At 41.1% G+C, this 13,334-nt stretch overlaps 1 protein-coding gene across 2 annotated transcripts in view; it reads right to left on the bottom strand.

The window, feature by feature from the left end:
• Positions 1–376: 376 nt before the first annotated feature.
• DRD3 (dopamine receptor D3) overlaps positions 377–13,334 on the bottom strand; it is a 33,311-nt gene continuing 20,353 nt past the window's right edge. Inside the window, exons 3-7 of one of the 2 annotated variants that reach the window (XM_047100161.1) lie at positions 12,265–12,407; positions 6,527–6,723; positions 1,862–1,997; positions 1,715–1,762; positions 377–573 (exon numbers count right to left, since the gene is read on the bottom strand). In XM_047100161.1, coding sequence (XP_046956117.1) covers positions 377–573; positions 1,715–1,762; positions 1,862–1,997; positions 6,527–6,723; positions 12,265–12,407 — 721 coding nt within the window. Of the gene's footprint in view, positions 574–1,714; positions 1,998–6,526; positions 6,724–12,264; positions 12,408–13,334 lie in introns of both variants that reach the window. The other variant, XM_047100160.1, reaches the window with a different exon arrangement.

Here is a 13,334-nt window from a genome sequence, read left to right as displayed (position 1 = left end):
TCATTTTTCCTTCACTGTGATGAATCATGCCTCGGATGACAATTTGGTGTGTGTGTGTGTGTGTGTGTGTGTGTGTGTGTGTGTGTAGAGTCGAGTCACGTTTTATCAGCTTCTCTCTGAATTATTGCTTATCATTCAGGGACCTCCCAAGCACTTGAAGATTTACAGGATGAAGTCAGAGTTTTAGCTGGGGAGGTAGAACATTCTGTTTAGGAAGAAGCAGTTGGTTACACCTGCTACTCAGGGATGTCCTGGCTCCAGGAATCTTCCTACCCCATGCCAGAGAACATAGCACAGTCTTTCTCAGCAGGCCCTGGCCAGTTGCCCAGTGGCCTGGTAGCTAAAGGTGGCCACAGCGAGTATGTTCTCCTCTCCTTCAGCAAGACAGGATCTTGAGGAAAGCTTTACGGAACTCAACATTGAAGGTGGTATAGATCACAGGGTTGAGGGCACTGTTCACGTAGCCCAGCCACGTGGTGGCGCTGTAAAGCTCTGGGGACACATGGCAGACTTGGCAGTGGGTATTGAGAACGTGGGTCAAAAAGAAGGGCAGCCAGCAGACAATGAAGGTCCCTGGGTTACAAAGGAAGAGAGAAATTGGGTAAGGGGTTTGCTCACTCTTTCTGTTATAACAATGAAAATGACTCATGGTTGTTATCTGCCAGAGGCTATGCTGGAATTTTACATACCCGTTTATTTGTATACCAACCCTATGAAGTAGGTGTGATTAGCCACTTTTTTGGCGGGGGTGGTGAGAAAACTACATGCTTACATCTTTGATTCATCTCAGGCCTTTGTTCCTAAATCAGTTTTCTAGTTTGCTATTTAGGTAGTTCTTTACCAGTCTTTTCTACTTCTCGATTCAATTCAAATGTTTATTTAATGTCTAGCTGTGCGAGACCTGATCCTAGGCACTGATAGGGAAGAAGACCTTAAAGACATGACTGACAGTTCCTGCTGTGGAGATTACATCTAGATGTTCTCACAAAGTCCCTAAGATATGAAAAAGTGAGGTTTGTCAGTGACAATGAACAGAATAAATTGCCTTCACTAACTCTATATGGTACCTGTGACTTATTGATTTTTTCTTAATTTAAATAAATCCTCTATTTTTCTCCTATAATGACTAACCCTGATTTTATTCATAACAGGAAATTTGGTAAATACAGAAATGTGAAAGAAGGAAAATAACCATCCACCACTCAAAGACAATCACTTTTGACATCTTGGTAAATTAATTTTCGTATTTTTTTCTCTGTATTTAAAATAATCTAGATGTTATTGCACCATATGACTGAAGTTTTTTGCATCCCTATTTTTTTCACTTAATAATTTAGAATACAAGTAAGCATTTATTAAATATCTAATACGTGCCAGAAATTTTTATTGAATTGTTATCTTCTTTATTATTTGATTTGTCCATTACAACTCCACGTGATGGGCAACAAACCCAATAGCTAAATGCAGCTCAACTAGGCCACTTGTTAAATTTCATGTTTCGTAAATTTCAGCCTAGGTCTTTTGAATTTTCACTGGAGTTAACATTTATACATAACCCCTCCTCAGTTGTATTGCAAACATTTATAAATATTACAGCTATTTGAATTTCCAATTTCTGACAAATGTGGTTCCTTAGTACCCCCGGTCAGCTCCACCAACTCAACCTAACCCGACCAAATCCAACGCAACTCAATGCAACATGACCCAAACTCACCAAGCACAATGACCAACATCTGGGTTGCCTTTTTCTCCCGAAGTGGCACTCCGCGGGATTGCAAGGGCCCCAACTTTAGAGATGTCGACAACCTGCCGTTACTGAGTTTTCGAACCTCTAAGCTGAGCTTGGGTGCCATGGTGGGGCTGAGGGAGTTCTGAGTCCTCCCCTCCCTTTTCAACTCTCCTCCTGCTTCTTGGAAGCCTGGTTGCCCCAAGGCAGTATCTTGGCAGATGCTGTAGTAGCGCTTCAGCTCCAGGTGTGCCCGGCCAGGGGATAGTGGCTGCAGGTGGGACAAGAGAGGGTCCTGAGACTCCTGGGGACACTGTTTACCTTCTGAATGTTCCTGAAAAGGAAAGAGGATGCAAAAAAGTTAGAGGAAACCATCATGCTGTGAAACCTACATCTGAAAGTAGTGGGATCACAAAAAGTTACGGTATGTGAAATCTACTTCTGACTTTACAACTAAAAAACACCCATCAGATATAGAACATTAGAGAATCACAATAATCCCCTTAGGAGGGTCGTATAGGGTTATAGCCTGGCCTTTTTGAGCTAGAATGACCTGGATATACAGAGGAACACATTAAATGACACTACTAAGATGTAAATCATAAAATCTGGAATGTGGGGAAGTCTGTAAGATAAATGACTCAGTTTTCTTTTTCTCCAACAAATAAATTGCGACAAAAACAACAGTAACATTTACCAGTTGCAAAGTATGGGTCTTATTTGAATTTTGATTCAAATAAACCAACTACGAAAAATTTACAAAACAATTGGGGTAATGTGAACACTGATTGGATATTTAATGATATTAAGGAGTTATTGATTTGATATTAAGGAGTTATTGATTTGCTTAGTGTGATGTCTTGTGGTTACATGTTTATAAAATAGTCTGTATCCCTTAGAGAGTCTTACAGAAATATTTTTGGCTTAAATGTTATGATACTTGGGATTTGCTTTGTAAGAATCCAGTAGGCATGGATGAGTATAGGTGGGAGTGTAGATGAAATAAGACTGGCCATGAGTTGATAATTGTTGAAGCTGGCTGATGGCTACTGAAGGATTTGTTATATTTGTCTTTCTACTTTTTTATTTTTGAAATTTTCCACAATAAAAAGTAGAAAGAAAGAAAGAAAGAAAGAAAGAAAGAAAGAAAGAAAGAAAGAAAGAAAGAAAGAAAAAAAAGAAAAAAACCCAGGATTTTCATCTCAGCTTTCCTACTTATCAGATATATCCTTGGGCAAGTTAATTAAATACCTCTGAGCCTCATTTGTAAAACAGAAAAGAAATTGGGGGAAAAAAAGGTTTAGGATGAGTAGACCCTGAGAGTAAAAAACTGCAGCTATTTGGATGTTTCTGGTATTTGGCAGGGATGTATGTGTTCAACATCTGAACTTCTTTCTATGCTTGAAGAATCAGACTCTGTGTCAATCTTGAGTAGTAGGCAGGACCCCTCAGCTCCCATTATTGAAACCATAAAAGCCATATGTTTACTCTCCCCACATCCTCACTGGTCATCTAGAACTCTGGCACATAAACCAAGCCCAGCAAATTAGAGAATTGTACCTAAGACCTTGAATTGGAGCTTGTGAAGCTGGGAGACTTTAGAATATGTCTAGCAGTTGGGGCACCTGGGTGGCTCAGTCAGTTAAGCGTCCGACTAGCTCAGGTCATGATCTCATGGTTCATGAGTTCGAGCCCCGCATCAGGCTCTGTGCTGACAGCTCACAGCTTGGAGCCTGCTTCAGATTCTGTGTCTCCATCTCTCTCTGCCCCTCCCCACTCGTGCTGTCTCTCTCTCTCATAAATATAAATAAAAACATTTAAAAAAGAAAAGAATATGTCTAGCATACTGTGGCAGTCAGTGTCCAGTGTCCTAGGTCTTCCAATCAGATTCTTCCTTAGGCATGAACAGCATCATCTGAAGTTATTCTTCATTGTCTGAGCTACTTTGGTATCCTTCTAGTAAATTCCTTTTTCTGTATGTTAGTCAGTGTTAGCAACCAAGAATGCTCACTACTTTCTCCTTAGTTCAAGGAATCACAGTGCTAGTGCACTGTACACACTCAGAAACATTGCTGAATGAATGAATGCAATAGGCCTTTAATATGATACAGTATTTTTAAAACTCTGCTCCATAGAGGTGTTCATAGGGATTCTAGTATAACATAATTTAAAAATTTTTGATGGGGTTTTAAAATAATTCATATAAACATATTGTGTTTTTTTAATTTTTAAAATTTATTTTATATATATATAGAGAGAGAGCACAAGTGGGGGAGAAGGGCAGAGGGGGAGGGAGAGAGAGAGAGAGAGAGAGAGAGAGAGAGAGAGAGAGAGAATCTTAAGCAGACTCCACGCTCAGCATGGGGCCCAACCCAGGGCTCAATTCCATGACCCTGGGATCCTGACCTGAGTCGAAATCAAGAGTCTGATGCTCAACTGACTGAGCCACCCAGGTGCCCTAGGCATATTGTGTTTTTATCTGAATGGCCATTTATAACCAATATTATTATTGTGCTGGCATCTAGTAATCTAAAAGTGACAATATTTAACTTCAAATGCATTACTTCTGAAACTAAAGGACTGGGGACAAATTCTTGAGTATTATGAAATCTCAGGTTTGAGAACATTGATCTAGTATAATTTGTCTCTATTTTACAGATGTGGAAACTCAGTCCTGAAGAAGCAAAGTGATCTTTTCAAGCATATATATTGGTGAGTGTATTTTTCAGCTCTCTGCAAATGCTCATCACTACCGTCATGACTGGCAGGAAGAAACACTGGATTCCTCTGGGTCTGGCTGACAGAGCCCTCCACTCCCAGGTGGTAGGACAGGACCTGTTTCTCCATACTCCTGGCAATGCCAGCCTCTTGGCTCTCCATTCTCTCTTTAGAAGTTACTGCTTTTCTTCCTTTTGGCCTTAGAGTCTCCTCAGACCTTAGATCTGCTATAGGCAACTTTAAAATTCTTGCCTATTTTTAAAAAATTATTTACAGCAAGAATCTCTATCTGCTATACCAGGCATGTGTAAAAAGTGGTTAATTAACTATACAGAGATTGGACAAAGCTCAGACCTTCATCATTATGAGGTTTTGAAATTTTATTCCTAATGTTTACTTGGAGTTCAGGGAGAGGAATATTGATCTTCTATTTAACAGCTCCATTCTGTGCTCAGCTTACTTGGGAAGGCAGGGCTGGATTGAAGTAAAAGGACAAGGATAAGGGTGACCACAAAATTGTCTTGGTTTTCCCCCATATACAGTGGGAAACAGAACACTTGAAAGTCTCACATTAGCATCTCTTCTCTGCTTTTTTGGCTCTGCCCATGTATGCTTCATTGATACCCTGTTCCCTCTAGGCAGGTGACTCTGGATGACATCCTCACACCACGCCAAGAGTCAGTGGCTCTAGTCATTGGGATCTATCTCCATAGTGATATGCTTTCTGAATATCATTTGGAGATTCCTATTCTGGAGCTCAAATCAGGATCTCATCTTTATTAACAAGTAAGGGATTGGGGCCAGTCCATTCTGGGGTGGAAGTGGAAGCAAGTCAAGTCAGCATCTTGAGAAAAGGTATCCTATTCTTCTCCTATAATCAAAGCCATGGCTTACTTACCATTTGCCCCGTGGCATCTGATGGAAATCTGTCCCTTATTGAAAACTGCCGAATGGGGTGCAGCCTCAGACAGGAAGACTAGGGTAGGTTGAAGGAGAAAAAGCTGTAGGTTAAGTTCTACATGGTTGAGCCATATAGATGCCAATGTTTGAAATATAATATGTTCCTATCCTCAGTCTCAGGTCCTTACCTCTTATTTCATGGGGACCAATATTCTTGTTCTACCCAAGTGTTGGAATTTCAACTTTGAGAGACTGACTCTCACTCAGGTCATTATAGGTTAATCTAAACATCCAAATTGGACCTGCCTTCAAGATCAAATTCAGTTCTTACTCTGTTTATGAAGCCCTTTCCTAAGCATATTGACCTCTCTTTTCTCATAACCTCCAGAGCACTTATATTTTGGTGCTTAATTGTCTTCATCTCAGTTCATAAATGTCGCATCCAGTTTGGGGCTGTTAGTTAACTTTGAGTGGAGGGAGGTGTGCTTTATTTGCTTGTCTGGATTCTAAACTCCATGAAGGCAGAGGCCGTATAATATTCCTGCTACCCCTTCTTTAGCAGATTGCAAGTGACTGGTATCCATCCATTTATGCTTCAAGTACATCTTGTGCCAGACACTGGGATAAATAGGCTTTATAGCTCAAGCAAATGGAAGATCAGTGCTGAGGTAGCTCTCCTTTTCAGGGCCTTGAAAGGCCCCATAAAACACATCATCAGTTTTCCATTTCACAAGCTGGGCAGCATCTTGACACAGGGGCAGATCTAGTAAGGAAAAGAGGTTTCCATGGACCCCAGTGATTCTTAGAATAAGATGTCTGCTAAAAAGTCAGTCCTGGGGACCGACCAGTGGTGCGTGGGACAACTGCACACTAAGACTGCGAATCCTGTGTGACATTTGAACTTCTGGCCATTTGGGAGCAATGAAAAACTCTGATGGAAAGGAGAAGTCCAGAAACCATCCTATAATATTGCCAAGCAATATGAGCTCCAAGGAAGACTAGCAGTGCACTTTTTGATTTAATTTCCTACTCGAAAGCATAGCTAATCCCAGCGGATTAGAAGGTGGGTGTCAGGTGTGTGTGTCCTGAGGGGCAGTATGGCAAAAGCATGTCCTGCTGGACACAAGGCTGGAGGCCACCAGGCTGGGGACTGTTTCTCCTCTGTCCCTCCAGGGTGCTTACTTGTTGTGGGAAGCTAGGTCTGACACTGATGCACTGACTGTTCTGTCGAGTGAGGATCCGTTTCCGTCTCCTCTGTCTCAACACCACATAGATCCTGGCATAGACAAGGACCGTCACTCCAAAGGGCAGGTAGAAGGACACCACTGAAGAGTAGATGACAAAATCAGGGTTGGAGATGGAGCAGACGGTGGGGTCTCCTGTGAGTGAGAGAAAAGGAGAAAGCAAAGCAGTTTGCCAAGTAGGAGACATCAGTGGGGAGTGTACAATATGGTCTCATATCTTGTGTGGCGTCTCCACCATCTAATCCACACAGAGCTTTGGGAAGCAGGGCTTCCCAGCACCCCCCACTCCCTCATCATGTCTCGGTTCACATCCTACCTCATATGCAGAGGCTCTTAAAAGCCAGGAGCAAAAGTGGGTATAAGTATGCTTCTATTTTTGGAAAAATGGATATACCCACACATGGACACACACATGTGTGTGCCTACATACTTGTTTCAAGCATTGTCTTTAAGATTACTAGTGTTTGCTTCTAGGGAGGGTCACAGGGCAGCTACCAATCTAGGGTAGAAGGGAGACCTACATATATGTATGTGTATATATATTCCCTCGCACCTTATGTTTTACCATGGGCAAGAATTTATTTTCCCATTAAAAATATTGAAAGCATATACATGAGAAAGAGCAAAGAGAAAACACAGAGCTATTTCAGAATCACTGACCCCTGAAGACCCTCAGTATACCATCACTGAGCCTGCACTGTCATCCTGTCCTTTCTCTCCTATCTGGATAAACTGCTGCCTGTCCCTAGATTAGGCTTTGAGACCTCTCCCACAATTTCTCCATGCTTGAAGTCCTGTGAAGCCTGTCAGTGGGCAGAGTGACACTATGGTGAGCAGTGAGTGGGGCCCTGCCCCAACTCCCATTGGGTCTGGCCTGAGTGTATGTCTTGTCAGTGGGGCAGCAATTCTGGAAGCTTCTCTCTGCTGAGTCCCAGATGAGGTGGTGAGGACAGTGAGTCCTCTCCCCCAGGAGATGAGGTGCTTTGTCTCAATTATTTCATTGAAATAGTACTGTGCTGTTGGTACAATAACTATTGGGTGAATCCAAGAATGATGAATATATGAGCAAAGCAGACAAATGAGCATTTTGCAGGAGCACAGAAGCAGTCATTGGCTGGAGCATAGAGGGGAAAGCCTCATAATGTGATTGACGATATTTACCCCAAATAATTTCAACATTTAAGGAGGAAAGGATGATAAGCACTCACCAACTTCCTATTTCAGCAAAAGTATATGGAACACCTACTATGTTCTAGGCACCATGCTGGATGATAAAAACACTAAGTAGCCTTACTAAGTGGTCAAAGAGGCTTTTGTGAGCTAGCCTGGAAACCTGAGTCCCACAGAGGTGTGAAGGGCAGGGCTGGAAGCAGGTTGCCTTGACAGGTTCATAAACTTAAAGCTAATTGAAGGCTTTGTCTTCAGCTTGTTTCTAAAGACAGAAGAGCCTGATGCATCTGAATTTAGGATGAGTCTATTATTCTTTTAGTTTTGGGTTTCTCAACTGGGATCCCACCAGCTCCCGTGTTCTGAAAGCCAGATGAGGTGTTCTGCTGCTCAAATCTAGATAGCAGTCCTCCATTTCCTTGTTTTGAAGGAAATTTAAGACCACTGTTTTTATCTGTGAAATGAAGGGATTGTGCTGCCCATTCAGAGATTTTTAGAGTTTCCTCTAGAGCCACCACTCTCTGCTCCACTGCTGTCAATGATGGGAATTTCAGCTAGACTGCTGGGCCTCGGTGGGGAGCTGGGGCAACTCTAGTGAGCCAGGACCCCCAACCTTGGGACTCTCTGCAACCCAAGATCCTGCCTTATTTCTTATCCAGAAATGCATGTTGCTCTTTTCTCGTACAATGAGGACAACTCCAAGATGGAAGAAACTGATGTTCAACATTTTTCTGCCTTGTGTTGTCTGACAATTCACAATCTCATATAGCAGCCTATTTCATTAAAAAGAGCTCTGCCAGGGGCACCTGGGTGGCTCAGTCAGTTGAGCATCCGACTACAGCTCAGGTCATGATTTCACAGTTCGTGGGCTTGAGCCTAGCATCAGGCTCTGTGCTGACAGCTCGGAGCCTAGATCTGCTTCAGATTCTGTGTCTCCCTCTCTCTCTGCCCTTCTCTCACTCATGTTCTGTCTCTCTCTTTCAAAAAGAAATAAACATTAAAAAAACAGCTTTGCCAGAAAGTTCTTTTGTGTTGCAGTTCTTAGTGAAAATCCAGCCACTTCCAATATCAGGTGTCATTGGCAGTATCCTGCCCTTTTCTCCTCTACTTTTCACAGGTGAGTAGGAAAAATGGCTGAGAGAAGTCATTTATATTGGGCTTTCAAATGAACTTGGGAACTTCCTTATAGATGGAAGAAGTGCTAGAGGAACCCACATCTATCACAATAATGAAACTGTACTGTGAAGGTCAGGCTGAGGCAGAGAAGGACAGCTGGGCTTCCTCCCTTTGAGTTCTGCTCACTAATTCCCTGAACTGTGCTCTAGGATGAGGTGACTGGTCTCTAGGTCCACCAGCAGAACTACTAGTGCTTAGATTTTCTTTGGAGCAGGTGCATAGTTAAATCTTGATGTATAGAAACCTTTTCTAATACACGTAATAACAACAATAGCATTAGCTCATATCCATTGGGCACTTACAATGAACCTGAAGCTTGGATGTGATACATGAATAAGTGGAGGGCTGACTATTGTCTTATGAATAAACTTAAAAGTAAGAGAGAGCAGGGCGCCTGGCTGGATCAGTCAGAAGGGCATGTGACTCCTGATCTTGGGTTGGTGAGTTCGAGCCCCACGTTGGATATAGAGATTACTAAAACAAAAATAAACTAAAAAAGAAACTTAAAAAAAATTGCAATAGAATAAATCATGTACTTAAAAAAAAGTGAGAGAGAGATTGAAAGAGATGAGACAGAAGTGAGTGTACGTGTTAAGTCATGGGCATTTTCTTCCTTCTTAATTCTATATTTGAAAATCCTTTTGGAAAGATTTTTCTGAATTTTGTTTCTGGAATAATAATGATCTCACTGGTGACAACAACACCAATTAGCTCATCATTCTTCTGCACTTTAGATGTAGACATTAACTGGGAACTCTGTCTAACGTCAGAGTTTGAGACTGTTTTAACTGTTACTAGGGTGTGTGTATCTGTGGGAGTGAGTAAAACAGCCCCCGCCAACCCCCATGAATGAGTAAGAGGAACCACTCACCCGAGTGAATGGTGGTGGGGATTTGCTGCTGGCCAGGGGCAAGCAGTGCCTTGGTCTAGCAGTGGTCGTGAGATCCCATACTACAAATTCCAACTTAGAATAATGTATTTTTGTATAGAAAGTAGGTTATAGAGGGTGGTTTAGTTATCAGACTAACCCAAAAAGCACATTTAACACTCATCAAAAATAGCATTTTATTTATTATTATTTTTTTAACATTTATTTATTCTTGAGAGACAGAGAGAGACAGAGCTTGAGCAGGGGAGAGGCAGATAGAGAATCCGAAGCAGGATCCAGGCTCTGAGCTGTCAGCACAGAACCCCACGTGGGGCTTGAACCCACAAACTGCAAGATCATGACCTGAGCCAAAGTTGGATGCTTAACCAACTGAGCCACCCAGGCGCCCCTCAAAAATAGTATTTTAATGCCAGGCAGCCTCTTAGAGTTGGGTTAGGGAATGTTGCTTTGGGGAGTAAATGTGTGTCCACAACCATGTTTGTGTGTATAAAGTGTCATGCAGTGAAAACAACAAAGTAACTAATGGTAAAGAGTAATGCAAACATGATAATAACATCGTATTTTAGGAACACCTTGAGTTAACTAGGCAAATATTTGCTGGATGATTCAGCTGCTTAACCTTTAATGAAACAGAGAAAGAAGCCTGACCTTGAGCATGCAGTGTGTGTTTGGCAGGTCTATGTATGTTATTCCAATTTATTCTTGACTTAATCATAAAAAGAAAAGCTCTATGAAGGAAGGAGAGTGGAATTATATCACATGTAGTGTCAGAGTCTAAGGTCAGTGATGAAAGTGAACATTATATAGAGCTGAAATTTGCTTTGAAAAATCTCCTGAATCACATACAAAGATATACATGGTTTTATTACAGCCCTGAAGAGCAGTAAGTAAAGATGTGTGATACATACATTAATATGTCATATATGTATTCTAAAGAGTTCAAACACAGCATGCAATTTTAGAAATGAAGTTACTAGGTTTATTTGCAGGAGGCCATATATACAAATAAATGCTGGTAACTTTCTGACTGAGTATATAGACTCAGTCTATATATTTCAATTTGCTCAAGTTTATGCTTCAGTGTATCCCAAATTTATCAATATGAAAACTTAGAAAAGTTAAGTAGATTGTTCAAGGAGACATAGCTGGTAAGTAGTAGAATTGAAGTTTGAATGTAGGTTTTTCTAATTCCAGAGCCTCTGTTTTCCTAAATGTGTTTTGACTTTTATTTTATTTTTTTTAATTTTTAAAAAATGTTTATGTATTTATTTTGAAAGAGAGAGAGAGAATCTCAAGCAGACTCCATGTTGTCAGCATAGAGCCTGACATGGGGCTTGATCTTATGAACCATGAGATCATGACCTGAGCTGAAATCAAGAATTGGACGCTTAACCAACTGAGCCACCCAGGTGCCCTGTTTTGACTTTCAAATTATTGGTCAGCAAATGACTCTTTGATGACTATTTATAAGTTAGGATTTGCCTGTAATTATATGCAATGTGTTACATATAATATCTGTATATATATAAATACACAGCTATGTGATTTGTACATATATACCAGAAATTAATGATCTTAGAAGATAGTAGGACTTAAATCAATCCAAATGGACAAAATAAGAATCCCAGGTGAACACTAAAACATGACTCAATTAGTTCTCTTTTAGCAAATACTCAGTGTTTATTATCAATACCTGTAACCTTACTGTATATGCTAATAGTTTTCATTCAACACATGAAATTCCTGAGGCTGAAAGATGGACATGGAACAGCGAAAGAAGACTGACCCCTATGAGGTATAGATTTGGATCAGGGTCTTACGTCTAAAAACCAAACATCTCAGATATTCACATTGTTAATCCACATGTCCGTCCATCCATCCATCCATCCATCCATCCATCCATCTGTCCATCCAATAGAAGATGTACCATGTGCCAACCATCATGGCCAGAATTTTTGTATATTAAGATATAGGAATATACTCTCAAATAATTTAGGGATCTATACTAGCTCTCAAATGCCAGAAATGATTGTTATTCAGTAAAAAATTAGAAATATAGATCCTGTTTGAGGGCTTTTATAGCATTATTTTGCATTGTAAGCCCATTATGAATTGTCATTTTTTCATTAGCAAACTTCACCTGAATTACTAAATAGCTTAATTTGTTAACTGGCACATTGCTTCAAATGAATACAATATCATTTCTTTCAAAATAAGGATGTGCTAGAGTTTTCACTAACTCAGGCAGAACTTCATGTGCCAATAAGTGATGAGATTTTGCTTTATGCTTTAATCAAAATCCAAAACACTGCAGCCTATGGTATCCTTATTTGATTACAAAGTATGCTGATCAGGGTCAGAAATTTCCAGGCTAAGTACCACTGATAGCCACTCAGGCGTGCTATGAATCACATGGGTGTTGTAAGAGGGACCATCATTTTTACCTGTGGTGTTGAAGCCAAGGAGGAGAGGGCAAGACACGGCAAAGGCTAGTACCCACACGGCTGTAATCATGAGGGCCACACGCCGACAGGAGCTCTGTCCTGTGCCATGTTGGTAGTGGACTGGCATGACCACTGCAGTGTACCTGTGAACAGAAGGGGAGAGAGGATAAACATGATGAGAAGGGATGGGGGAATTGTTCAAAAGACAAGTTGACAGAGGCTCGTAGAGAACTAATGTGGGTGATACATGTGGCAGGAGAGAAACATTTTGGTTGGAGGAAGAGAGAAAGGTTATTTGAGTAAAAATGCAGAAAGGCTGAGATAACAGAGATGAACCCAGTGAGCAGGGAAAGGGAGAAAGAAGAAAAAAGTGAGTAAAGCAACAGACTGGGCGGCTGGAAAGCTTGTTTGCCAGTGGCGGTTGAGGACCAGCATACCTGAGCCTTGTATTCATGTACCCTAACCCTAGACTCTGGGTACTGGTCCGTGCCTTTACTTTCTCCCACAGTTTTTCAGATAATGCTAGAACTGTGCCCAAAGAGGCTGTTCACCCCTGCTTGTATCCTAATATAAATTCCGACCCTCATAGTGACAACTATTTCAAGTGGCAGACATTTTAAAAAAATAGAGATGAGTAATATCTAGTGAAGGCTTATTTCAAAATCCAGTTTTCATGCTCTCTTAGTCCATTCAGGCTGCCATAGCAAAAATAGCATAGACTGAGTGGCTTAAACAACAAACATTTATTTTTCACAGGTCAGAAGGCTGAGAAGTCCGAGATCAAGGCACTGGCAGATTCATTGTCTGGTGAGAGCCCATTTCCTTGTTCATTGATGGCTATTTTTTCACTGTGTCCTCACGTGGCTGAAGGGGCAAAGGAGTGATCTGGGGTCTCTTTTCTAACGGCATTAATCTCATTTCTGAGGGCTTTACCCTCATGACCTAATCATCACCAAAGGCCTCATTTCCTAATACCATCACTTTGGGGGTTAGGATTACAACATACGAATTTGGGGGAGACATAGACATTCAGTCTACAGCAAAGGCTCTTGCATGGTTAATACACAGTT

Source organism: Lynx rufus, unplaced genomic scaffold (assembly GCF_022079265.1).
Source record: "Lynx rufus isolate CCGP_SWC_20201006 ecotype Redwood Valley unplaced genomic scaffold, mLynRuf1.p SCAF_5, whole genome shotgun sequence".
Taxonomy (NCBI): Eukaryota; Metazoa; Chordata; class Mammalia; order Carnivora; family Felidae; genus Lynx; species Lynx rufus.
The sequence above is the reverse complement of the archived record's forward strand: the minus strand, read 5'-3'. Positions and strand labels throughout refer to the sequence as shown.